Source organism: Neopsephotus bourkii, unplaced genomic scaffold (genome assembly GCF_033783945.1).
Source record: "Neopsephotus bourkii isolate Nb327-2 ecotype Australia unplaced genomic scaffold, CSIRO-AGI_Nbou_v1 NB_333, whole genome shotgun sequence".
NCBI lineage: Eukaryota > Metazoa > Chordata > Aves > Psittaciformes > Psittacidae > Neopsephotus > Neopsephotus bourkii.
The window spans coordinates 1,923,884-1,949,979 of record NW_026900839.1 but is presented as its reverse complement, the minus strand read 5'-3'; the positions used below and the strand labels follow the sequence as shown (position 1 = coordinate 1,949,979).

Genomic DNA, 26,096 nt, shown 5'->3' with positions numbered 1-26,096 from the left:
CCCAGGCCTAACTGTCTAACCACAGAAAGTCTGCAAACCCAAATAGGAAAATCACTTCAAAGCAGAAAATGACAGCAAGACAGCATTGCAAGTGAAAACATTAGCTCCACAATGGTATACAATCACTAAACTTTACTGCAGGAGCTTCTTTCATTCTCTCCTACTCGGATGATAAACTAGAAGCAAAACCTGAAATCATACTCATCAAATTACCTTTGTATCTGTTTTCAGCTGTGTGCAACACAGACAATAGAGGTGGCACAGCCAAGATGTCTCTCTAGACTGTTCAAACCACTTTAACCACATATGAAAAACAACATGAGACAAAGCATGTAAGTTTCCTTTAGTCTCCTGAAGCTAACTGTACATGCATTTGTGTAGTAAACACCACCAGTAACCAAGAGAGGAAAATTTCAAAACATGCTTTAGGCTAATTTATGACACACATGGGAAGGCATTACACTGTCACAGTCCTGTGCAATAAGACCATTGCAAATCAGGAGAAGAGGTCATGGCCAATCAGGAGCAGAGATCACGGCACTGGAAGAACAGCAGAGCACATAGGTGAGGAAGAAAGTCCATCTTTATTAAAAAAGATTTAAAGTTTAGCTGAAACCTCCTCACAAATGCTGAACACCATTTCTGTTCTCAGAATTCTCCTCATTCATGAAAACATTGCAGCCACTCTGCATCTCATTAGTATGAGATGATCACTGCTACTGAACATTTTACCCAATGGGAAGACAGGACTGTGCAATTCAAACCAGGACTTAACACAAGAAGAGTATGATCTTCCACGCACTTAAACACACAGCACACAAAGACCCTCCTCCTTCCAGGAAGATGCTTTAATATATGTGCAAAAATACAGATGGAGTGATATAAAATAATTAACACAGCATAATTAACAGAATAACATTCAGAGACTTTATTGAAGAAAGGCCAGGAGGTGCTTTAGGATGCATTAAACAGACAGGCTACAGATCTGTTCATCTACCAGTGTCGACTCATCAATGCAATACAGCTCATCAAGAGAGACCTGAAGGAAGTTTGGGAAGTTTATAGTGAGGGGAAACTAGCATGGAACAGGGAGAAGAGGGGCAGAGAAAGAGACGCAGCCTCCTCATCACAAAACAAACCTATAAAGGAACCTCTCTTGCCACTCGATGTCTGTAAGGAGATTATTTTGGTGTACTTACACTGGTTAAGTCATCTGTTAGGTTAGTTCACACTTAACAGGTTTTCTAGTACTAAACATGCTTTTTGAAAAGCACACACAGAGATAAAGCACTTCATACTTTCAAAGCTCTCTATGATGTCAGCTCAGCATCCCTGTGAGGTAGGCAAAAATTAGCTGTTTTCTGAGACGGAGAAGTTAAATGACTTCTTCAAAGCCATGGTGAAGAATGTGCTATTAATATCCTTAAGAACCTGGAATGATACTGTTTTTCACAGACAGGGAACTGGAAACAACCAGCATCTGAAAGTAAGGAATTACTAAATTTTCACCTTGTTCTTACTATTAAACTGCTTTGAATCCCCACCTTGACAAGTGTTCCACAAACACATACAGGTACTAGTGAGCTCTTCCTTCATCTCTAAAAAAAAGCACTGGTCCTCTCCAGCAGTAAGCAGACATCCTAGGCAGTGGGCTACTCCCTGCTGGTAAAGGGTAGCCTGGATACAACTAAAGTTAATACATTACTCCACCAAAATTATACCCTAGATCTTTCCACTGTTACAATTACTGTTATCAAAGATATGAGCCAAATATTACCTCCTTTAAGGGATTTAGCTTGAGTACTCTAGTTTATGTAAAAGGAGTAGAAAAAAAAAAAGTATTGAGTCTTTCAGCTATACAAACCAAAATTATCATGAAATAAAACACACAGCTGCTACAAAGGCTAGCAACAAAGCCATGCTGGGATTAACCTAATGCATCCACATATCTGCAATTGCAAGGTTAACAGAACCACCAGCCCAGTCCATGCCCCTAGAAAAGCTTTTGCTTTAAAATGAAGTGGGTCTCAGAGCCAGGCTCTTCTTTACTCCATAGGCTCACAAAGAAGTAACAGCAGATACTGTGTTGTGTATATCTGATCTGACAAGTTTCCAAAACCACCTGGTTAGATCTTCTCCATCCAGCTGTGCTGAACTTCTCTATAAAGTATTTTGCTGTAGAAAGCAGCACACAGTTGCTGAAGTCAGATTCTCCAGCCAGACCAGAGAGATCATTTGCCCAATTTTAATAAAAGGTGAAACTGTGGTTCAAAATACACCTGGACAGAATCTTTCCCCTTGATCACAGCACAGCTGTAAAGCAATAAACCAACAGCTGGGTGACACTGGAGAATACAAAGCCATGAGAACAGTCACTCCAATAGCTGCACCATGTAACCTTGTACCATCAACTCAGCTGTACTACTGTCAGAACAACCCACCAATACAACACTCAGATGAACACAAGGGAGTAACATGTCAGACGCAGGATAACCCTATGCTAGCTTACTGCCCATGTTTAAATGTCCTTCAGATACAGGTTAGTATCCTCCCACTTGGTTCAAAAGGAAGTCTGTAATCCAGGCACCAGCAGCTTTAGTTCAACACCCAATTCCTCTAAAGCTTTCCACAACTCCTGCAAACAACCTTTTCACCAAAACCCTGCACAAATAAATACTTTTTCTTCAACACAGCAGGGAATTCAGTTGACACTGAGCAATGTGGCATAGATCTAATTCACCTTTGCACTGCAAGTCACACTTCTTTCCCAGTGCATTTGGCATGTTTTTCACACTGCTACATAATTGCTGAAACAATCAGTTCTCTGAACAGCCACATGAACATCAAGTGGCAAGATCTACAGGAGAAAACAAAACACCACCATAAGGTGTACTGGGGGGGGGGGGGGAAATAGAGGTGGGGAACTTCACTTCAGAGCTAGCTTAACATGGAAATGTGTTTCAGTCACACAAACTCTGGACGCTATCAGGAAAAATCTTGTTAACAAAAATCCCTTCTTCCTGTTTCCAGTCCCAATTTTTAGGCAGAACCAATGCAACAATCCCGATTTCTTTTTTCTAACCTTGCATCTTTCTCCTTTGCTCAAAGGGGCTTCTTACAGCAAGATTATTTCACCAGGCCTCTAAACAGGGAATGACAACTGAAAAAAATTATTATTTTGTTGAAACTAAGAATTTGTTCTTCCTCTATACATTAACCCATATCCAGAGAAATCTACTACTCTGTCAACTCCCCCTTCACTCCAAGACTGTCATTTCAGAGAGTAAATTCTAAGCAAGTGCAAAAATGGAAACCACTTGTTTTTCTATGCATTGGAGGCTTTTCAGGTGCCTGATTTACAGTTACAGCTTCAGCTTTTGTAGCAGAATATAAATTTACTGGGTTTGGCTTGAAGTATGTGCAGTGGGCTATCTGTGCTCCATTTTCGCACCAACATCCCACAGAGATACGCAACTTTGAAATGTCTAGACTGTGAGGACCAAGCAGAAGCAAGAGTTAATGAATCAGTGTCTATTAAATTTCAGGGGCTTGGAAGCAAAAGCTCCAAATTCAGCTAGGAGGAAAAAAAAGTAAGAAAACAACAAAAATTAAACTATACAACAGATGAAGATAAACTATGCTTAGAAGGGAGTGAAGTAATAGCACCTACATTGTTGTGATGCTAAGCATTTGGCAGTGTTTTCTGTTTACCACACAGGAGCCACTGGACTCCTTGACCTTGGTAAGAAAAGGAGTCATATAAGCAATCACTGTGCTTGTGAAGGGAACAGAGCTTACATTGGAGGCTCAATCTTACTTTCATTGAGTTAACAGTAAAAGAACTCAGTGGCAGAAGGATGAAGTTCTTTAAAAGTTTCCTTGTCTTCACATCACTTTGCTCCCCTGAAAGCTGCACAGTTCACTCCTGAAGAGCTGATAAGCCCCCCCCTTTTAAAGTCTGTTGTACAAGCTATCCGAGACCAGCAATTATAGAATTCACAGACTCAACAGCTCAAGAAAGTCTTTCCGTTCTTCCCACTGTCCATAACAGGTCATCTACCCATATTAACCACCACTAATGAGCATTAACACTGAATTGTGAGGCCTGACTGCAGCTCCCATTACAGTTTGGGCAGAGCACCAGCTGGTGCTAATGTAATACCAAAAACATAGAAAAGCCCCAGGAGAAGATTGAGTTTGGCTGTCCGCTGAGGGATTTTGTTGAAGTTCTGACTCCGAAACTGCCTTTCCAGTGAAAACGCCATCGGGATGGTAAGGAGTGGCAGTGCCATGCTGATGGTATAGCGTGTGGCCAGCACACAGAAAATCAGGTAGGGCAAGAAGAGCAGCACGGTGTAGAGAACATAGGAGAAGGCAGGACCGATGAGGATAGCCAGGGTGACAATACCCGCCTGCTGGTCAGACTCCATGTCCCGTGTGTTGTTGCTGTGCAGGATGGCCTCAGTACTGAGCGCTAGTGGGATAGCGTAGAGCAGTGGTGAGACAGACAGATAACCAACTTGCACAGCATGGGCAAACATGACAGCCAAGGGCCCAAAGGTGATCAGGATCACCACGTCTCCAAGTGCAACATATTTAAATCCAATTCCTGTGGCAAGACACAAGAATAAAATGAAGCATCATCAAACAACCGAAATGACAGAAGAGAATGGACAAAACAACAGATCAACCCTTTCCACAGAAGTATTGTAAAACAACCAACACACATGTAGCTACATCTAAGAAGTACGTTACCTCTTTTTTCCAAAGATAATCAAGGAAACACAGCTTCTCAATTTCTCCATTCAAATAATGTAACATAAAATAAGAGCCAGACTCTAGCACCCATCTTTGCACCTAGAACTACCTATTTCTGCAGAAAACTGTAGAAATAAGGTACTCTTTAATGTGCCCATGCTACACCCTGACCCTGAATAAATGTACAAAATGCTCAGAACAAAATGCAAGCAGATTCTTTCAACGAAACTAACATAACTGTTTGAAAGTTTGACTCAGCTTGAAACCAAGATTTCCTTTTCCGACCCAGCAGAGTAAGTCACTAAAAACATCCTTCTCTTACTGCAAACAAACACAGATTGCTTGACATTCACAATGAGGCTCCATCTAGAGAATAAAACCGTCCAAAACAAAGTAACAGATTCCACCAATGGAAAACGTGCAGTGAGCTGTACTGCTGAGGGAGAAGAATACACACCATGACAAGTTACAGCAGTGGTTCTGAGGAGCATCTAGAGTCACGTATGTAAATAACAACATCCCAACCTCACTTTCCAATTGAAGAACTTGCATCTTCCCACAGCAATCAATAGCAAAGAAGTTCATGTACAAGGGCTCCAGGAAACACCACCAAATATTTCCGGGGCAGTTAACTAAATACATCACTTGTGTCTTCCAGAAGCCACTTGAGAAATCAACTGATTCTGTCACATTTAAGCAAACAGGATACAGTGCTTACCTCCAGTGTAAAGGAAGGAGCTGGAAAGTCCCCCGAAGTAAACCAGGGCCAGGTGCTCCAGTTTAAGTGTTGAGACAGCATACAGCCCAGCAGCACAGATACAGCCCACAGTATAAAGGAACACTCCAAACCAGACTACGTCCTGAGGCTCCAAAATCTGGTCCACCAAAGTCCTGTCATCACTCTTCTTATGATCGATACCTTTGGAGAAGTCGTAGTAGGTATTCACCAGGTTGCCGGCTCCGTGCACAGCCAAGACAGTCACTGCGCTGCCCACCAACAGCCCAGGGTCTAGCGCTCCCTCAGCCCGGTACGCCAGAGCGCTGCCGAGAGCCACAGGGGTGAGGGAAGCACTAAAGCTCCACGGTCTGAGGGCTAGCACATAGGCCGCACACTTCTGTCTCCAGCTGCCGGGGAGTGCTCTCTCAGCGCCAGCCAGCGCAGAGCCGGAGTCGTTCCTCTCGCTGCCGCGGGGGCTCTCAGCGCTAACACTGATCTTCTGCGCCAGGTCTGCCGGCCCCATGCTCTCCCCTCTCTCAGCAGCAACACCTGGAAGAAGAAGGGCCGCGCGTTAACCCGGTGGCCGTGCGGCCCAGCGGAGAGAAGCCAGCCCTGCTTCCCCTACTGCCGCCATGGCCACACCTGAGGCAACGACGCGCACCGCCCTTTCCCGCCTGCGTCTAAAGACCCTTCCCACCCCCCTCACCTCAGCGCCCCCGCGCCCCCACGGCCACGCACAGGAGGTTCCGCGGAGGATAGCGTACCAGAGCCACACCCAGAATGAGCATTGAACGTTCCGCCCCACCACCACAGCTGCGAGGGGCGAGTGTCACTCTGAAGCACACATCAGCACTGCTAAACGCGTCTTCAGGGTACCGAAGGGCCTACCGCCGAGCAGCGGCGCCGCCGAGCCCGCCCTGGATCCTGATGTAGGCAGCCGGACACATTTCAGCGGCGCACACGGAGCGCGACACCAAGCTGCCTCTACGCATGCGCACACAGCTCGCAGTAATTAAGAGAGGGCGGAAGCCAGCCGCCGGATCTATAGCGGACTTCTCACCAATCAAGCACGCTCAGCCTTCTTATTGGTCAGTTGTACTGCCACTCATTCCCGGCTAGCTCGATGATTGGACAGTCTCACCTTGCGGTTCATTGGGAGAAGGGGCGGAGCTGCGAGCGCTCCTTCCCCATAGCTGTTTTTCTACTGCTCAGAGGCGGTGTCTATCAAAGCCGTTCTGGGACCCTATTGGACAGCAGCGGCTCGCCGGCCCGGCAGGCGCGGGTGGAGGGCAGGGCGCGGGGCCCAGAGCGGGGCAGCCGGCGGCGGTCGGGGCTGAGGCGGTGAGTGCGGCTCCGGAGCCTCCCCTCGGCAGCGTCGTCTCCTCCCTTCCTCCCGTCATGGCCTCCCCCCGCGCGTTCCCGCCTCAGTGGCAGCCGCGCTGCCACATTGCGCGCTGTCAGCGGCACCGGCGCTCCCGCGGGCGCACGGCCCCGTGCCGCGGTCCCCGCCCGGAGCCGCCTGCCTGAGGCCCCGCGCCCGCCCGCCCTCACCTCACTCTTCCCTCAGCCCCGGCCTGTGGAGCGGTGACGGCGGCGGCGAGATCCCCCGCGGGCTCAGGCCTGCCGGCCCTCGCCCGCTGGCTGTCGCGTCCTTCCGCCAGTGCGGCTGTGAGGGAGCCCCGCGCAGGGACATCCCGGCCGGCGGCGGTAGGGCCGCAGCCTCGGGCCGCTGTTAGCTTGAGGGAGCTCCTGCTGGCTCCCAGCCGCGGGGCAGCCCTGGAGCCACCTCACGGTTTCATGCTGGGGGATCTGTGTCACCGCGCGGGGATATTTAGGGAAGGAGTTGAAGTTGCGGTGCTGTGCGTCGCTGTGGGCCCTTTCTGTCAAGTGCGGGGTTTGGGTTTATGTAATCTGGAAATGGGGGGGGGGTGTCTGGCCTCCAACGTATTTTCCACTGAAAGGCTCACGATAAAGTTGGGTTACGTGGTGCGATAGTAAACATCCTGCTGCAATGATTAGTGTTGCTATAAGTAGACTTCCTCTCTCTAAATATCTGCTGAGAATGTAACACTTGCCAGGCCCTGAGTGCTGGCATAATGCTCTCATTTCTGTGGAGAAACTTGGTTGAAAGTTTTCAAGGAGGAATCAGTTATGATAACTATAATCATGGGAATGATTGTGTTATTTGTGAGAGTGCAGTTGTAAACCCTGTTCTCATCCTGCTGTTTTTTACCTTGTTTAGAATTGGATCACCATGGGTTTGGGCACCTGGAGCATATTTTGGTATATGAGGAACTAGGGAGCAAGTAGGCTTGGGGTCAAGGTATTCTGTTTTACCCCAGCATTGTAAGGCCTGAGGAATACAGTCGTTACTTGTAATCTTATGCTTTAGTGGCACAGCATCCTTGCACGCAATAGGACCCATGTTTTGGAAACAGGCAGCATTAAGAAAGAAGCTGAGATATTTCAGTAGCTGAAAGGAGTGTTTTTCTGAAGCACTTACAGGATTTGATGCCCTGAGCCCCAAGCCAGCACCATCATGTCGGGCACTGTGTCCATCCTCCAACAATTTGCCAATGGCTTGAAGAGTCGCAGTGAAGAGACGAGGGCGAAAGCTGCCAAGGACTTGCAGCATTATGTCACCATGGAGCTCCGTGAAGTGAGTGCTGCAAATGAGAGAATTTATCCTTGTTTTATCATAGGAGTGTAGGATGTGGGCTGGGTACTTTTGGGATGGAGATTTTTGGAATATGGAAGCTGGAATATGGAAGAGGAGGTGGGGCGTAGCACGGAGCTTGCCTTTGCCTCAGCATGTAGGAGAGGTGAGTGAGGTGGTGACACAGATGGATGGTTGAGCACCAGAATAAATAACTTAACACGTCTAGGGCACAAAAAAGAGATGTTGTTTTGTGTTTGCAGTGTATGGTTGCTTTCACTTCTTTTTAAGCGACTTAAGAAGCATTGTCTTTATGGAGGTTTTGAGATAGGAAGGAGGGAAAGAATGCCAAAAGCCGTTTTGAACATTTTGCTTTTACAGATGAGTCAGGAAGAATCTACCAGGTTTTATGATCAGCTGAACCATCATATATTTGAACTGGTCTCTAGCTCTGATGCAAATGAAAGGAAGGGTGGCATTCTGGCTATAGGTGAGTGAAAGTGCTTAATGACTCTGGTGAGTTTTCTCTTCATGCATCTGTCTTTAGGAACAGAGTTTCAAAAGGAATGAGCTTTTATGATTGGGATGTTATGTCTGACTGCTCAATATACTGGGTGTGTGCTAGTTGCTGGGCTCTGAAGATCAGTCTGTAACCACCAGTATGGGAGCTGCTGAGCCCTGAGAGTGGCTGAAAACCCAGTGCTTACTGAGCCCTGAGTTCTTCTGGGTGTCCAGCATCAAATGTGAGTGCTGAGGACATGAAATTTCTGTTCTCAAGCTTAGCTGAGAACAGTTTGTGCTGTCCATCTACATGTATCAGGGTAGGCTGACTTTCTCAACTCTCCTTCATCTGTGATTGATTCTTGGTATTTAAATTTACCTGACTCAGTAACAGCAGCTTCTATCCTGGGAGGGGCTCACATAGCTTCTGCTTTGATTCTGATCAGCTGCTCTGGTTGTACTTTTGCTGTGACATGGTTTAGCTGCCTGTATCTTGACTCTTAAGGAAATCAGCCTGCAGAAATACTTTGCCTTCCAAGTGAGTAGCCTCTTTCGTAGCAATTACTTTATTAACTAAATAGGGGGTGCTTACTGTTTAGGCTCACAGACGTAATCATCCAGTCTCAACATGTCTGAAGACAATGGAAGACCCATAGCTAGAGAAATCTTTGTTGGCAACATCTGATTTTAAGCTGACAGTATCACTTTAAAATTGTTTCTGTGAATTTAGTGCTGTTGAAAGGTGCCAGCCCTGGAAACTGATGGCCTCTTTCTCTACAGAGCAGGTACAAGTCAGGCACCAGCAGTGAAAGCTGCTGCCTGTGCTGACACCTGCCAGTGTGCCTTCCTCTGGCCAGGAGAGACTACCATCAGGGCTGAGGGGGAGAAAAGTTTCCTTGGTCCATTCAGCCTTTGACTTCTGTCCTGTGGTGGATCAGCTGTAATAGTTGTGTGGGGGTGGATGCCTTTCTATTGGGAATGGGTCTGTGATGCCATGAATCTTTATTTTGTTTTCTCATTTAAACTGAAAAAGCTACTGGATGCATATTCCTGCCCACTTTACAAGTTTAGTCTCAAGAATGTTGGCCCTTTCCTTGATTATTTGATTTTATATTTTTTTTCCTGTGGATTTGCAGTTTAGGAGGAGTTAATGGGAGTCTTTAAGGAACGAATAGGGAATACTAACTGTCCTCCAGGGATTACCTACTGTCTGCCTCACTGACCCTTAGGAATAACCTACAGCATTGCTCCCTTTCCCTACAGCAAGCCTTATTGGTGTTGAAGGAGGTAATGCCACCCGTATCGGCAGGTTTGCCAACTACCTGAGGAACCTCTTGCCATCCAATGACCCTGTTGTAATGGAGATGGCCTCCAAGGCCATTGGGCGGCTTGCAATGGCTGGAGACACCTTCACAGCTGAGTATGTGGAGTTTGAGGTGAAACGAGCTCTGGAATGGCTGGGAGCTGACAGGAATGAAGGTCGAAGACATGCAGCTGTGAGTAATCTCTTTTTGCCTTCACCTGTCTTGGAATAGGGAGGATTAGTTAATAGTAGTAGGAGATGTGCTGAAGAAAAGCTCTTGTTAGGATCTAAATGGCTGCCAGTCTATGTCTGAGAATCTCTGATGCTCTCATGGCAGATACAGCATTTGCTTCATTGCTTTTACATTAGCCCAGTGATTAAAGAAGATCAAGACACTACTTTGCTAGGAGCTGTCGAAGTACAGAGCTGGAAACACCTCAGTCTCACAGACATTGATAGTTTAAATAAATGATACTACATTCTAGAAGTTACCAGGTTTGTTTATGCATGCTCATCCTCACAGATTGTTCCTGTTTGTCTCCCCACCTCCAGGTTCTTGTCCTGCGTGAGCTGGCGATCAGCGTGCCTACCTTCTTCTTCCAACAAGTGCAGCCATTCTTTGACAATATATTTGTGGCTGTGTGGGATCCCAAACAGGCCATCCGAGAGGGAGCTGTTTCTGCCTTAAGAGCCTGCCTTATCCTCACCACTCAACGGGAGCCAAAAGAGATGCAGAAGCCCCAGTGGTACAGAGTAAGAAAATAACTTTGTTTTGAAGCAGCTCCTCATAATGCAGTGCATTCACTAAGTGAGTTCTTAGAAAAACTGTTTAAGCTAAGGACCTGTGTCACTTTTGTCTGTAGGTCTGTCAGTAGAAAACTGTCTTCCCTTGAAAGGATTGAAACTATAATGGCTTACAAAATGAGTAGTTCCTTTAGCCCACTGTAAAAATAATTGAGAGACTTAACTCCATCAAGAATCCATTGCTCTATCTGCAACACATTTTCAGCTGTTGGGCCTGACCTAGTTTTACAGCCATGCAATCATCTATCTATTGTCATCAGATGGTGTTATTAGTGTAGATAAAACATGAGTGGAAAAGTTAAAGATGGCTTTGCTGCCATTGTGACATGAATTCAAGCTTCATAATATCAAATAAGGTTTCCACAGTGCAGTCAAAATGTTGTGAACTTTATTCATTGCTCATAGTTAAATATGTGATCCAGATATTGATGAAGTTTATACCATGGCATGGTTCACTGACTATTTTTATTAGTGCTGTTGAAAATGCTTTGCAGAGAGTCCACAGCTTCTACGTGAGTCTGAATTTGTTGTGTTGTACTCTGTTATTATTCAGTTGAGGCTTATGGCTACTCTTGGAAAATTATAGGCCATCAGTAACTCTTGACAGGCAGTACTACTTTATTTCCACAGGCTTTGTTTCCGCATGATCACTGAGATTTTTTCTTTCCCCCAAGCACACATATGAAGAGGCTGAGAAGGGCTTTGATGAGACTTTGGCCAAAGAGAAAGGAATGAACCGTGATGACCGAATCCATGGTGCCTTACTGATCCTCAATGAGCTAGTGAGAATCAGCAGTATGGAGGGAGAGGTGAGCAGATGAACAAGATGGGGACTACGACTTGATTGACAGTGTATAGCAACTCAGCAATCTGTGGAAATACTCCATTGTGTTCGAAATGGGGTTGTAGGGCTAAAAAGTCATCTGAATAAGGAGCTGGAGCATTACAAATTGAAGTGTGTCAGAGAAATAGCAGTGACTGGTTTGGGCTGAGTAGGTATTAAACTCTGATGGAAAGTGCTATCAAATGGATTAATTAGAATGGAAAAGAATTTTATATGGAATGAGGGCTCTTGTGTGTTAGATACCCAAATATTTTTGCTGGATTTTGCGTAGTTGAAGCTGTACTGCCATATGGATATCAATTATACAGGATGCTGCTCAAAAGATTTGGGTAGCACAGTGTTGGGAATCTCTTATTCAGCTATGTTTTGGGGGTCTTATTGTAAAATATGCTTTTCTACTTTATCCAGCGCCTTAGAGAGGAGATGGAAGAGATTACTCAGCAGCAGCTTGTGCATGACAAGTACTGCAAAGACCTGATGGGCTTCAGTACCAAACCTCGTCACATCACTCCCTTCACTAGCTTCCAGTCTGTTCAGCCCTCTCAGTCAAATGCTTTGGCTGGTCTTCTGGGGTACAGTGCTCACCAAGGAATCATGGGTTTTGCAACCTCACCTGTCCCAGCAAAGTCTACATTGGTAGAAAGTCGATGCTGCAGGGATCTAATGGAAGAGAAGTTTGATCAAGTAAGTATGCATTCTTCCACTTGTTTACCAACATTCACAACACTGGTTATTGCAGAGTGATTGTCCTCCATGTCCTTACTTAGCAGGCAATACTGCCTAGTCTTGAATTTGAGGTGTGAAAACACATTAATTATATGTATCCTGGCTTTGTCACTGTCTCTCCAGCAGCAAGTGATTTACTTTTTTGGAAGCTGTCATAATTACCCATCTTTCTGATGGACTCTGAAGCCAAATGTCAATAGAATGCCTTAAAGCACCCAGGTAGTAAATAATTGTGAGCTACTGCCAATGGCTATCCTTCAAAGCCCAAATGTATCTCCTTTCAGGTGTGCCAGTGGGTTCTCAAGTGCAGAAACAGCAAAAATTCCTTGATCCAGATGACTGTTCTCAATCTGCTACCACGGTTGGCGGCTTTCCGTCCTTCAGCATTCACAGGTGACAAGACAGATGGTTGGATGTAAGAAATGCTGCTGAAATTGGGCTGGAAGTTATCCAGCTCTCTTTGGTCCAGATGAGCTTGCGCAGGCAATGCAGCAGTACAAATGTGGTGCTTGTAAGATGAGCACATTCCTCTGTGGGAGGACAGTCTTTTTTTTTTCTGAATAAGTGTGACTGGATATATGATGCCAAAATGTTGCTCTGATTAAAAAAAAAATGGGATTGAAAACTATTGTCTGAATTCTATGATAAAATAAGAGATGGAACCTCCTGTTTGTTTTTTCTCAGTATGCCAGGCTTAGGGTTGAACTTTGCTGTTTTGCTTCCACCTCATTGTATCCTAAATATTATCTGCAGAGTTGTCTTCCTTTTTCTCTAGTGCATGTGCCAGGAAATATCAAGTAAAAATGACAAATACCTGCCAGTTCAGTAGATTTCTCAAGCAAGCTTAGGAGAGTATCAGAGTTAGAAGCAATTCACCAAGTTGCTCTAAGCGGGTTGGAGCAAACTTTGGGTTACTCCAAGTTTCCAGTCACTCACTCTGAAAACAAGATTAGTTTTGTGTGTAAAACCTGTTGCAGTGGTATTTTTTTCCCCTCATAGCTCTTTTATTTTGGTTATTTAATTTTTTCAAACCTTCTGGGCTTTGAAAACTTTATTATATGGTGGCATGTGTTTGCAGCTGCTTGTGGCAGCAGATTTTATATGGCTGTGTCTGTTCCTAGTTTGATAATTGTAAAGGTTTAGTTGCAAATGTGGTGCAACTGTCTAAGCCTGAACAAGTTGCAATGTCTGTATCATTCTCTTTTGTGGCAGCTGATCAGTATCTTCCAGACACCATGAATCATGTTCTCAGCTGTGTGAAGAAGGAGAAGGAACGAACCGCAGCCTTCCAGGCCTTGGGTTTGCTTTCTGTGGCTGTCAGGTCTGAGTTTCAAGCTTACCTGCCAAAAGTCCTTGAAATCATAAAAGCAGCTCTTCCACCAAAGGATTTTGCTCACAAGTAAGTATGTGAAGGTTAGAGGAAAGAACTGAAACGCTTGTTCTTTGTATAATTTTTGTGATGTGGGATCAAATTATGCTATTAAAATCAAAGGTGTTCCTGTATGACTGATAACACACATGGGGGGAGAGGAAAGGTATTTGAAAAATAGCAGCTCTTCTTCATTTAACTTATATGTGGTCCCTTTCCAGGAGGCAGAAGTCTGTACAGGTTGATGCCACAGTCTTCACATGCATTAGTATGCTGGCACGAGCCATGGGACCCAGTATCCAGCAGGACATCAAAGAGCTTTTGGAGCCTATGCTGGCTGTGGGCCTGAGGTAGGGAAGCATGTGTTTGTTAGCCACTGGATGGCATTGTTGACCATACAGAATGAGACCTTACAAGTCTTCAGATTGAGAGGGAAGATTATTGTTTTAAATGATCTTTCAGAAGGTCAGTGTGACTTTCAGAAGAATAATGTTTTAAGTGTTCATGTGTCTGTTGAGTTACTTACGAGCATTGGTCTCTGTGTGAAGGAATATTTTTGTAGAACTAATGAATTCAAAAGCAATCTTCTCTGCTTTCCACTACTCAAACACAGTTAGCAACAGCCTGCAAAAATGTAGAAAGCTTCTAAAGGCCAGCACATTTCTTCTCCATCCAGTTGGCAGGGAAGGAGAATTGAAGCACTGAATATTTGCTTTTAGCTTCTTTCATCCTTGGCACTGACAGTTCCTCCCAGGAAATTTTCTACCTCATGATGCTATTAGTATGTGAGGGTATGGAGGACGTATCGAGGTAGCACAGAGCTTTTTAGATTAGATTAGTATTGCCATCTGGAAATGAATTTAGTTGCTTTTGCATCTAAGTATAAGGAATCCCTTAGATTTGTAATTACTCTAGCAGTACTGCCTAACGTAGCTGTAATACGGGCAATTTGCTCACCAAGTTCATACAAGAAGGTCATCTCATGTGCCCAGGTTCACACAAGGACATCTGTGCTCTGCTGTCAGGTGTTGCTGTGATCTGTGAATGCCCACAGCCATCTTCTGATGGGCAGAAAGGTGAAATATGAACCTCATGATTTCTGTTCCAATAACTGTCTGCCTGCTTTTTACCTTCAGCCCTGCTCTAACAGCTGTGCTGTATGACTTGAGCCGTCAGATCCCTCAGCTAAAGAAGGATATCCAGGATGGGCTGTTGAAAATGCTCTCCCTTGTTCTGATGCACAAGCCTCTGCGACATCCAGGCATGCCAAAGGGCCTGGCCCACCAGCTTGCCTCCCCTAGCCTCACCAACATCCCAGAGGCCAGTGATGTGGGTAGCATCACCCTTGCCCTTCGTACACTGGGTAGCTTTGAGTTCGAAGGTAAGATGAAATAAAGAAGCAGGGTGTCAAGGGGTATGGGATATAAACACTAGTGCATTGGAATACAGGTAGCCAGAAGACTCAGAGCACTTTGTTTAAACATCTGTTCCGTGGTAAGACCAGTAATTGAGGTGTAAACCTGTGTTAAAATCCCCATCTTCTTCTTTCCAGGCCACTCTCTGACTCAGTTTGTCCGGCACTGTGCAGACCACTTTCTGAACAGCGAACACAAGGAGATCCGGATGGAAGCAGCCCGCACTTGCTCTCGTTTGCTCACACCTTCCATCCACTTGATCAGTGGTCATGCCCATGTGGTCAGCCAGACAGCAGTGCAGGTTGTGGCTGATGTTCTCAGCAAACTGCTTGTGGTTGGAATAACTGACCCAGGTTAGTACGGGGTTCAGAGAAAAGGGTTCTTTTTACCACAAGTTAATTTTAGCATGTGAGCAGGTGACATATCAAGGTTGTGGTTAAATTTGAACATATTTGCCACTAACTTAAGCTGTTTCTCTTCATAAATTAAAAAGTTCTCCCAATTTTGGAAGGTGTTCCTGCCCATGGCAGGGGGGTTGGAACTAGATGAACTTAAGGTCCTTTCCAACCCGAACTATTCTATGATTCTAATTTATCTTACCAGATCTTGGTTTTTGAAGTATTAATAAAACATTAGTGCAAAATGCTCCAGCTGTGCCCTTGGTAATCCTTTGAACTAAGTGGGGCCCTGCAACTTTTTCTGCGTGCTGCTCGAAATGTACCACTTGTAGGTAGAAGAGGTTGGCATTGTACTAATCTGATTATCAGGGCAGTGCTGAGCAGCACTGAATTTTCTAGGCTGACCTACCTTCTTTCTCCTGTGTGAAATGCTGGGGGTAGTATCTCATGATGGGGAAGCTCTCGGCATTTCCCTGAGGTTGTGAAGAGTTTCTGAGGCCAGCCTGTGGTTAAGAGCAATGAGAACAGGAGCTTCCTGCATTTAAAGAGAAACAAATGTGTTCTTGCAGACCCTGATATACGTTTCTGTGTGTTGGCTTCTCTGGATGAGCGCTTTGATGCTCACCTTGCCCAGGCAGAGAATTTGCAAGCTCTTTTTGTGGCCCTGAATGATCAAGTGTTTGAAATCCGAGAGCTGGCCATCTGTACTGTGGGTCGCCTGAGCAGCATGAACCCTGCTTTTGTCATGCCTTTCCTGCGCAAGATGTTAATCCAGGTAATGAAGGGGGTGCCTGCAGTGAAAATAGGGTAGTTAGTATTGACACCAAGGTGGTGCTAAAGAGCTGGGCTGTCTAACTGTAGTGAATGTGTGGGAGAGTGGGGGAATATCTCCTCAGTAGGCTTCAGCAAGTCTTTTTAGTGGTAGATGTTTGGACTGAAGTTCTAAGGATGTACTGGAAAGGAAAGGATAGCAGTCATTACTCCACCCCACATTCATCATGCTGGAGTGCTTTCTATCTGTATTGAGGAAGGACATTCTGTGCTGCTTTTAGGTGAATGGATGGCACCACTTCATAAACATAGATGGTTTTGGAGCCATCTATTCAGCTTTATGCTAATTTTAGCTTCATTTAGATGTAAATGACTGGATGGGGTGTAAATGTAGAACACCCTTTACGAGTGTTAAGGAATTTTTTTCCTTATGTTGTCACTGGACAGGAGAGGAGAAAATCCAAAGAATTTTTGCCTACCTCTGGTTTTCCCTGTTTTCATGCTTCCGTTGTCTTTCCTGCAGATTCTAACAGAGCTGGAACACAGTGGTGTTGGCAGGATTAAAGAGCAAAGTGCTAGGATGTTGGGTCACCTGGTTTCTAATGCTCCACGCCTCATTCGTCCCTATATGGAACCTATCCTTAAGGTAGAGTCTCTTTACATTTCCTAGAGGTTTTGGAGTGAGATGATACAGCAAGTGGATACATCACCCTGAGGAGATGGAGTTCTTTTGCTTCATCATAGCAGGAAAAAATTGGATTGATGCAGATGTTACCACAAGAATGCATGTATATGCCAGTGTAGCCTAACTTGATTCTGGTTTGCCTAAGTTTGTGAAAACAGTTTCATTTACTGTTGAAATGCTCCCCAGGTACAAGTTGAGGCCCTGGGGAATCAGTTGCAGGCATAAACAAAAGGAAAGATAGTTTTGAGTATTGTATGTACAGCAAAGAGTCTTCTAAACACATTCTCACTTGTTTTTCTGTCACCTGCCAGGCACTGATTGTGAAACTGAAAGATCCTGATCCGGATCCAAATCCAGGAGTGATTAACAACGTCCTAGCGACCATAGGGGAGCTTGCACAGGTAGGGATGCAGCAGGTCTTTGCCATGGTTGCCTGTTGTTAAGCTTTTGGCAATGCTAGAAGGAGGACTTTGATTTTATCTTTCATTAGGTCAGTGGGCTGGAGATGAGGAAGTGGGTGGATGAGCTCTTCATTATAATTATGGACATGCTACAGGATTCCTCCCTGCTGGCTAAAAGACAAGTAAGTGTTTGACAAATGCACTGAACTTGCCATCTGTGGCAAGCTGTGACCAAAGCTCTGATGGAATATCCATGTGTCCCAAAGTAGCTGCTAAAATGAACCTTTAAATCACTCCAGTCTCTAGTGGAGTGTATGGTCATGCTCGTGCCACACAGGTTACACAGGCACACAGGACTGCAATTGTGACGTAGTACAGACTTGTTATATGGAAAAGAAGAAGAATAAAAACATAAAAGGAATCAGGTTTTGGTGGAAGGTTGACTCACTGAGTTGAATGCCTGCTCAAATAGTATCTCTGAGTGAGGGCAATTGTGGCTGTCAGACAAATTGTTTATCACTTTCTTTACTATTACCTGTTAAAAAATGCTCTTTATGGACAGTTTCAAACCATGGCCTATGGTTTGCAGTGTCCTAAAATGCTCATTTGCAGATCCTGAAATGGTCAAGGAAACTACAGCAGTTGAATTAATAGATACCCTGGTCAAAACTAATCTTCTCTGGGCTTGATCTTCCCAGGTGGCTCTTTGGACACTGGGACAGCTTGTGGCCAGCACTGGCTATGTGGTGGAACCATACAGAAAGTACCCAACATTGCTGGAGGTGCTTCTGAACTTCCTGAAGACTGAGCAGAACCAGGGCACCCGTCGAGAGGTATGAACATGAAGCTATTGCACAACCATTTCTAGAAGTTTTTGGTGGAGAAAGCTGTCAAATAAATGCATCTGCATGGATTTGGATAGGGGGGGATAATTGTGGCTGATAGATGTACAATAAGCAAAATTAACAGTGTGAAAGTGTTGAGTCAGTGAAATGGCCTCCAGCAGCTGAATGGAGAGCATTGATGTTTTTTCCAGGCAGTCACTTTAGTTCCAGATCCTCTCTCTTCAGTCCTCAGGACCTTTCCAGACATGTGGGTTCATGTGTTGTCTTTTGGTTTGGTGATGAAATTCTGATGGATTTCCTTTTGTTTCTGTCTTATCAGGCTATTCGTGTATTAGGGTTGCTGGGTGCTTTGGACCCTTACAAACACAAAGTGAACATTGGCATGATTGATCAGTCACGAGATGCTTCAGCTGTCAGCCTCTCAGAGTCCAAATCCAGCCAGGATTCTTGTAAGCATCTGAATTCCTTTCAAGTGTATAGCTTGATGATCTACAAACAAATCTTGGTTATTTTGTTGTTGTTGTTGCCAGTTTGTCTCCTCCTCTTAAATTATTAGAGTACATATTTCCACCTAATACTCAGATGCTACTGAAGTGGTACTCAAGACCATTTAATATGCAGTTTGTGACACTTGCTTCTTTCTCCTAGCGGACTACAGTACCAGTGAGATGTTGGTGAACATGGGAAACCTCCCTCTGGATGAATTCTATCCAGCTGTCTCTATGGTGGCACTGATGAGAATTTTCCGAGACCAATCCTTGTCCCAACACCACACCATGGTAGTTCAGGCCATCACCTTTATTTTCAAGTCTCTTGGGCTGAAGTGTGTGCAGTTCCTGCCCCAGGTCATGCCAACGTTCCTTAACGTAATACGGGTTTGTGATGGTGCCATCAGAGAGGTGAGTGTACTAGGGACCACTCCTTCTTCCTTCCTGTTCCACTGCCCTAAATTAAGAATCCATGTTTTAAGAGAATGCGACTGGCTTTGGGCATTGCTGTGCTATGTGTTGCTGCCAAACATGCTGCAGAAGTGAGGTTCAGCTTTGCTTTTTTTCCTGTGAGCATTTGGTAGAATATTCAATGGAAATATTTTTTTGCTTCTTATTGAAACAGCTGCTTCTGAGCATAATCCTAAGAAAGCCAATATTTGATTCTGCTTTGGTCCTTGATCGAGCTGGTTTTGTTCAGGAAAACAGCCTGTGCAGCTTGCAGAGCTTTCAGTGATCTCTGCATTAACGTACTGTTGCAAACAGTATTCTTAAATAATTGGGTTGCATTCTTTAAATTTCTGATGCAGCCACGTACTTTGGCTCATCTGTGAGCAGGCAAATTCAATTTGCTGCAGTCTGCTAACATTCAGAACAGTGTGGGTGGTGATGCCACAGCAGTGCTTTCTCTTCCTTCCCACTTCAGTTACAGTTTTAGAAGGAAACGAGAATTGTGTGAAGATAATAATGGGCTTAAGATTCGCCTGACCAGAGATGGCTGCTGTTTGCCAAACCTTTTCCTCAGGCAGCTGAAATCTCGGGTGGGAAGGACAGTTTGTACTGGTTACTGGTATCGTGTTTTATAGGTGGGATGGGTGCTCCCATAGCAGAATCCCAACCCTGCTATAGAACCGCTGTTTTCTCCCAGACTGAACTACTACTCAGATTGGAAGGAAAGCATCTCACACGCCTGGGTTGGCCGAGCTCCTAGACCTGACTGATCTAACTTGCTTGAAAGCTATGCAGTTGTGCACACTCTGTTTAAAAATTTTCAGGTAAAAGAAGATGGTGAAAGTGTACTGGGGAGAAGAGCAGAGGTGGGTACACGTGACACTAAAGCCTAAAGGAGGCAGGTCCTTGTCCTATATGTAAGCATCCTCTCACTCCACCAAAACGAAAGGGGCAGTACAGGAGCTCAGGGTTCATTTCTGGTAAATGAAGATGTGCTGCTCTCACTAAAGAAGCTGATGGTGTTTCTGACTTAGTTTTCACAAAATCCTGTTATCTCTTTTTTCTGAGCTCTGCTTTGTATTCTGTCACTATAGTCTTCAAATACTGCATGAAGAACTGAAATTTAATGTATGATAACTTACATGTTCCTATTTGCCTAGAGGAAAAAAGACCGTATACACTTACCTTGTGGACAGAGTCATTTAACCCTCAGACAATCTCAAAAGTAAATTCATTGTCTTGAGTGAGTGCATAAGATTGTATTGGGGTAAAAGAAATTGCAAAACTGATAGTAAATCCAAATAAAATTGTCTCAGTCAAAATCCTTCTATGGTACAGTCAGCCATCTTTCAGAAGTGTGATACTTCTGGCAAGGACCTAACTCTCTTCCCCAGTAACTTTTCACCAGTATATCTTGGTGGGGATGGGAAAGAGTACAGAAAGAGTATCTTAAATGTATGTTAGTTTGCTTTACAGGCAGGGGGAAGAGATGAGGGGCTAAATTTTTGGAAGCATCCTTCAAATCTAATTTACAAAGCTCTGTAGCTGAGGGGTTTGTGCTTGCAAGTCTGTTCTGACACTGTAAATTTGCTGACATATTATAACCCCTATTTATATGCTTGACTGTCTAAAGCTTTGAGCTCACAGAATTTGTGTTGCAAGGGGGGTGGGTGCAGAACCCAACTAAAAACCCCAAAACCACTCACCCCAGAAACCCAAACCAGTGAGATGAAGCTGCCAAGAATTTAGCCCCGAATTTTGAGCATGTAGGAGCTATGCATGCTATTTGTTTGGTAAATGAGCTTGCACTTGGCCTGTGAAATGCTGTTTACCCAGAGTTGCTTTGATATTTGAATAAGGTGCGTTAATCACTACATATTTCTTCCTTCCAGTTCCTGTTCCAGCAGCTAGGGATGTTGGTGTCCTTTGTGAGAAGTCATATTCGCCCCTATATGGATGAAATTGTCACCCTGATGAGAGTGAGTATAGTCTTTAGTCAGTTACTCCCAGAAAAGGTGGATAGTGTTTCTGTTATCAAATATATCAATCACTTCATAAACTCTTAGAAGTGCAGAATTCCATGTACTCAAAGGAATAATTGCCTTTTGAAATAAGATGTGTTTGTGGCAATACTATACATCATTACATATAAGAGCAGCTCCTAGGTTCTGCTAGTGCCTGAGGTCTCTTGAGTGCTTGGATTTTGTGCACTTAATTCTTTCAGAAACACAGTGTTAGCAAGATGTGTTGGGAGTTCATAAATAGGTGGCATTTCACTTCATTTTCACTTACTGTTTGCAAACAGAAGGATTAGGAAACGTTGGTTGCCTAGGGGTTTTTAACAGCTATAAATATGCTGAAGACAGAAAGTGTTTTAGAAACAGACCAAAACTGCCGATTTACATTGCTCTGTAAGTCCTTGTAGTGGAGTCTCTTGAATTCATCTAGAGACTGTCTCTTGCAGTTTGCTTTTCTTGTAATTGGTACAGCTCACTTGCAGAACTGTTTAATTTTTTGATTCTGCAGGACTTCTGGGTCATGAACAATTCCATCCAGAGCACAATTATCCTACTCATTGAGCAGATTGTGGTGGCTCTAGGAGGTGAATTCAAACTTTATCTGCCTCAGCTCATTCCTCACATGTTACGGGTCTTCATGCACGACAACAGTCAGAGTCGCATTGTCTCTGTCAAGGTGAGTGGCAGTCTGCAAGAGCATGCCCAATGTGCCATGCCCCAGCAGGGCTTCTTGCTTGTGTGCTGCAACCAAAGGGAGAGGTGCAGTTCAGCAGTGGTGTGGTGTGATATGATGCAGACAGCACCTTGTTTCAAGTGCAGGGTTGTAGCAACTTTTCACCAGATACTGACTTGTTCAAGATGCATCTCTTCATGGCTTTGAGTCACATTGGATCGTTTTCCCTCCAGCTATTGAATGCGATCCAGCTCTTTGGAGCTAACCTGGATGACTACCTTCATTTGTTACTACCTCCTATTGTAAAGCTATTTGATGCCCCAGATGTTCCAGTGGTGGCTCGCAAGTAAGTGTTGGTCACTTTGCAGTCTCTTTTCTTTCCCTTGTGATTCTCCAGTGGCTGCTCTAGCCACATGTAGAATGAAATGCCACTTAGTTCCTTCCCTGTGTTTTCTCTGTGTTAAATGATTATGGTTGAATGTCACAGCATTGTTAGCAACTTTTCTTGGGTATAAACTAATAATTTCTGGTTCTTACCTGTCAGCAGTTTAGTCACTGCAAGTTGCAAGCTATTCTGCAAGTACTAGCTGCATTATCAGAGTTCCTGTGACCTGTTTTTCCTACTACTATTGATGCTTAGGAAGACAGAGAATGAATCACTTACGTGTTTTTACATCTCATTTCTCCTGCTTTATGCCACAAGACATAAGTCCTATCTTCTTTTTGCTCTGACTTCAGAGCTGCTCTAGAAACAGTGGACCGCTTGACAGAGTCCCTGGATTTCACTGACTATGCCTCACGGATTATTCATCCCATTGTGCGAACACTAGATCAGAGCCCTGAGCTACGAACAACTGCAATGGACACACTTTCCTCTCTGGTGTTCCAGCTGGGAAAGAAGGTAATACTCTTCTTAGACTTGAAAGCTCATAAGAGGAGAGACTGTCACAAAGATGAAGGTTTTAAATTTGTAATGCACTCATTCTGGATTTTAAAGGAAACAGATTTTTCTTCTCTTTGTTTCTGGAATCAAGAGTTACTGAAACCAAGCTTTCAGAATTGCTCGTTTAATAAGATAAATGAAACAAAGGTGAAATATTACTGCACTTGGTGTCACTGAGTAACCAGCTTTTGGTGCATTCCCCTGTACAGTACCAGATTTTTATCCCAATGGTGAACAAAGTTCTGGTGCGACACCGAATTAACCATCAACGCTATGATGTTCTTATCTGCAGAATTGTAAAGGTCAGTTAATGAGTATGTAGTTGTTTGCATAAGGGTGCTTTGGGGTTGTTTTTGTGATGAGAGAGATGTAGCTGGAAACTTCACTTTGAGTTAGAAAATGAAGAATGGTTGTTGCTCTATTTGTGTGTGAAGTACAGCTTTTAAAGGAGACTGAGATTGCATTGGGAAAATTATTACTGCTATTAATTCTAATAGAAAAATCATTGCAAGTACTAGGTAAAACCTTTAAATTGTAGCCATTGTTATTACTTTTTTCTCAGTTCTTAAATATGGATTTACTCGAGGTTTTGCACAGTTTCAGGACTTAAGCAGACCTTGTTATCTCAGTATTTTCCATAGGCTGCCCCATATTTCAAAATCTCAGTAGCTGGTTTGAGACTTGATTAAGGTAGAACAAGCAGCACACTGCTGTTCTCGACTTCCTAGCGAGTCAAATAGGAAGGAGTGCTTGTTTTAAGGTGTGTTATTCTGGCTTTTAATGCTAGGAGCTAACATTTCCTAACAGTTAAATTGAATAGAAAAGAAATATTATTAGAGTTGCCTGGTTTATAAGGTGTAATTACTGTAATGAAACACGGGTGGTTGCTTCACAAATTTCACTGTGAGGTTGGATAGTGCTCTTTGTCATCCATTTGGCTTGTAGGAAATTGCTTTTGTGTATGTGGGTGTGATCTTCATTGTAAGCTATTTATTGTAGGGCTATACTCTTGCTGATGAAGAAGAGGATCCCCTGATTTATCAACACCGAATGCTGAGAAGCAACCAGGGAGAAACTTTGGCTAGTGGTCCTGTGGAAACAGGACCCATGAAGAAATTGCATGTTAGCACCATCAACCTGCAGAAGGTAAGACCAGAGAATTGCACAGTGTGAGTTTGCTACTAAAGGGAGGAGCTCATGTCATATCTAAGGAGCTTGTCCGGTGCGTCTGATCTGCATTTATTTACATCTCTTTTCTGTTGCCAGTTCTGTACAAAACTGAGCTCAAAGTGGTGTCTTAGACTCTTTAAAAGAAGCAGCTCCTAAGCAACTTGAAAGATAGGAGCAGCTGAATTACCAGACTGTTAATAGCCATGAAGTAATCTTGACACTTCCTTGTTATGTTAAGTATGAACAAGACTTCCTAGATCACAAGGAATCATCTGTAGCTTCTAGAGGCATCTGTGTCAGAGCTTCTGCCTTTTTTCATCAGACACTTATATCTTAGTACTATATTCTCTTGAAGCCAATATAGAATTTAATAGCTAAGCACTGGCTACTTTGAACAGTAAATGCACATAGCACTTGGTTCAGTAGTGGGATGGATTGATTTGAAAATGATGGGCTTAAAAATTTAATGCTAAATGCATTAAGTATTTTTAAGCTGATGTTTCAACAATGGCTTCAGCTCTTGATGTATTTTTGTAGGAAAAGATTTATTCATGTTAAATACTTGGCATGTCATGACAGGGATATATTTAATGAAGATTTCTTAGAATTGAGACTGAAGTACTGCAAATTATCTGACAAAGGTAATGGATTTCAGGGCATGGAGAAGGGCATCTCTGCGATGTGATTTGGAGCTGTAAAGAAGCAATGCTGCCTGCTGATGGATTTCTTCTGCTTTTGGATAGTGCTTCATTTGGTAATTGCACCATCTTGCTTTGTTCTGCAGGCCTGGGGAGCAGCAAGAAGAGTTTCCAAAGATGACTGGTTGGAATGGTTAAGAAGACTGAGTTTGGAGCTGCTGAAGGATTCCTCCTCACCATCCTTGCGCTCATGCTGGGCCCTGGCTCAGGCTTATAACCCCATGGCTCGGTAGAGTAATTCTATTTTGTTTTTCAGATCACTTGAAATTGCAGTGCAAGCCAGATGTTGTAAGGAAAGAGAAAGCTGGAAAGCTCTTGGGTTCCATAAATAAAGTTCCTGCATGTTAGTCTAGGAATAATATAAGGCACATTCAAGTGAAGGTGGAAAAACAGCAGAGTGTGAAGTGGTTTTGAGGATCTGCTCACCTCTCACTCTTTTGCTTTCCTCCTCAGAGATCTCTTCAATGCTGCTTTTGTTTCATGCTGGTCTGAACTGAATGAAGACCAGCAGGATGAGCTGATCCGAAGCATTGAATTGGCCTTGACTTCTCAGGACATTGCAGAAGTCACTCAGACACTGCTGAATTTGGCAGAATTCATGGAACACAGTGACAAGGTAGAGATGCTGTTGGCAGCTCTTCTCTAATGCTGGCTAGCTGGCTGATGTCTAGGCTATGGAAAGGGTGTTGAAGAGTTCATGCATACTTTCTGCTTTTTTATATTCATCATGCTTTTGATGTGTGTGCTTCTACCCAGGGTCCACTGCCTCTGAGAGATGATAATGGCATTGTCCTCCTGGGGGAAAGAGCTGCAAAATGTCGAGCATATGCCAAGGCACTTCACTACAAGGAGCTGGAATTTCAGAAGGGTCCCACCCCAGCCATCCTAGAATCTCTTATCAGGTAGGACCACAACTGATGAGACTTCTGCTCTTGCATCAGTACCCAAGTTAGGATACCTTTGGGATGAATCTAGACAGTTCTTAGGGTTCCACACTCTGCCACAGGATGTTGTAGGCTTACTAACTAACTTGTAGATGTACACTCCTAGCTTCTGAGTTCTGCCCTTCTGTTTGGTTAAAATCATGATAGAAGCTGTGGGAAGTTGTGCAGGAAGAAGTGGGGTCTTCCAATTCCTACTTTTTGCCCTTCAAGTTCAATATGGGATCTCGTGGGGTGGCTGTAAGTTAAATGAGACAGATTTCTACACCTATATATAAATAAGCCAGAAAAGCTGAAGTTCTTAAATAAAACTTCGCATCAAGTTCTGCTCATCCAGCTTAGATAGGTCTCACTCTCCATGTATCAAGTAGCAGGTGTTATAAGAAGAATGTATTGTTTCCTGAGTTTTGTCCACAAGAAGTATGTTAGCCTGAAATACCTGCACAGGATTTGGTACTGGACGACATGGTTTAAAACATGAATCTCAGTTTCATCTCGCAGAAATGCTAACTCTACCATTT

General features: G+C 43.9%; 2 protein-coding genes across 4 annotated transcripts in view; one reads left to right on the top strand and one right to left on the bottom strand.

Annotated features, from left to right (window-relative positions):
- Positions 1 to 567: 567 nt before the first annotated feature.
- On the bottom strand, positions 568 to 6,076 carry UBIAD1 (UbiA prenyltransferase domain containing 1). Its single transcript, XM_061347998.1, has 2 exons — positions 5,477 to 6,076; positions 568 to 4,609 (listed from the first exon to the last, which is right to left on the bottom strand). Exons 1-2 carry the CDS (start codon positions 5,997 to 5,999, stop codon positions 4,122 to 4,124), a joined length of 1,011 nt encoding a protein of 336 aa, XP_061203982.1. The 5' UTR covers positions 6,000 to 6,076; the 3' UTR covers positions 568 to 4,121.
- Positions 6,077 to 6,688: 612 nt separating this feature from the next.
- MTOR (mechanistic target of rapamycin kinase) overlaps positions 6,689 to 26,096 on the top strand; it is a 64,015-nt gene continuing 44,607 nt past the window's right edge. For 2 of the 3 annotated variants that reach the window (XM_061347988.1, XM_061347990.1), the window contains exons 1-29: positions 6,689 to 6,817; positions 7,973 to 8,135; positions 8,514 to 8,622; positions 9,897 to 10,129; positions 10,489 to 10,689; positions 11,415 to 11,549; positions 11,993 to 12,268; positions 12,595 to 12,703; positions 13,523 to 13,709; positions 13,901 to 14,029; positions 14,816 to 15,060; positions 15,232 to 15,447; positions 16,062 to 16,267; positions 16,787 to 16,909; positions 17,260 to 17,349; positions 17,439 to 17,531; positions 18,048 to 18,182; positions 18,514 to 18,643; positions 18,843 to 19,093; positions 19,957 to 19,998; positions 21,025 to 21,111; positions 21,659 to 21,826; positions 22,057 to 22,169; positions 22,562 to 22,724; positions 22,976 to 23,068; positions 23,766 to 23,912; positions 24,721 to 24,863; positions 25,088 to 25,250; positions 25,391 to 25,536. In XM_061347988.1, the coding sequence (XP_061203972.1) occupies positions 8,016 to 8,135; positions 8,514 to 8,622; positions 9,897 to 10,129; positions 10,489 to 10,689; positions 11,415 to 11,549; positions 11,993 to 12,268; positions 12,595 to 12,703; positions 13,523 to 13,709; positions 13,901 to 14,029; positions 14,816 to 15,060; positions 15,232 to 15,447; positions 16,062 to 16,267; positions 16,787 to 16,909; positions 17,260 to 17,349; positions 17,439 to 17,531; positions 18,048 to 18,182; positions 18,514 to 18,643; positions 18,843 to 19,093; positions 19,957 to 19,998; positions 21,025 to 21,111; positions 21,659 to 21,826; positions 22,057 to 22,169; positions 22,562 to 22,724; positions 22,976 to 23,068; positions 23,766 to 23,912; positions 24,721 to 24,863; positions 25,088 to 25,250; positions 25,391 to 25,536 (4,253 nt within the window). In that variant the 5' untranslated portion in view covers positions 6,689 to 6,817; positions 7,973 to 8,015. The remainder of the gene's footprint in view (positions 6,818 to 7,972; positions 8,136 to 8,513; positions 8,623 to 9,896; positions 10,130 to 10,488; positions 10,690 to 11,414; positions 11,550 to 11,992; positions 12,269 to 12,594; positions 12,704 to 13,522; positions 13,710 to 13,900; positions 14,030 to 14,815; positions 15,061 to 15,231; positions 15,448 to 16,061; positions 16,268 to 16,786; positions 16,910 to 17,259; positions 17,350 to 17,438; positions 17,532 to 18,047; positions 18,183 to 18,513; positions 18,644 to 18,842; positions 19,094 to 19,956; positions 19,999 to 21,024; positions 21,112 to 21,658; positions 21,827 to 22,056; positions 22,170 to 22,561; positions 22,725 to 22,975; positions 23,069 to 23,765; positions 23,913 to 24,720; positions 24,864 to 25,087; positions 25,251 to 25,390; positions 25,537 to 26,096) is intronic. The other variant, XM_061347989.1, reaches the window with a different exon arrangement.

Excerpts from the sequence above, each read along its gene's own strand:
- UBIAD1 (XM_061347998.1), bottom strand. The coding sequence starts at position 5,999 with ATGGGGCCGGCAGACCTGGCGCAGAAGATCAGTGTTAGCGCTGAGAGC. Across the intron at positions 4,610-5,476 it reads CTCCTTCCTTTACACTGGAG|GAATTGGATTTAAATATGTT; the intron begins GTAAGCACTGTA and ends GTCTTGCCACAG.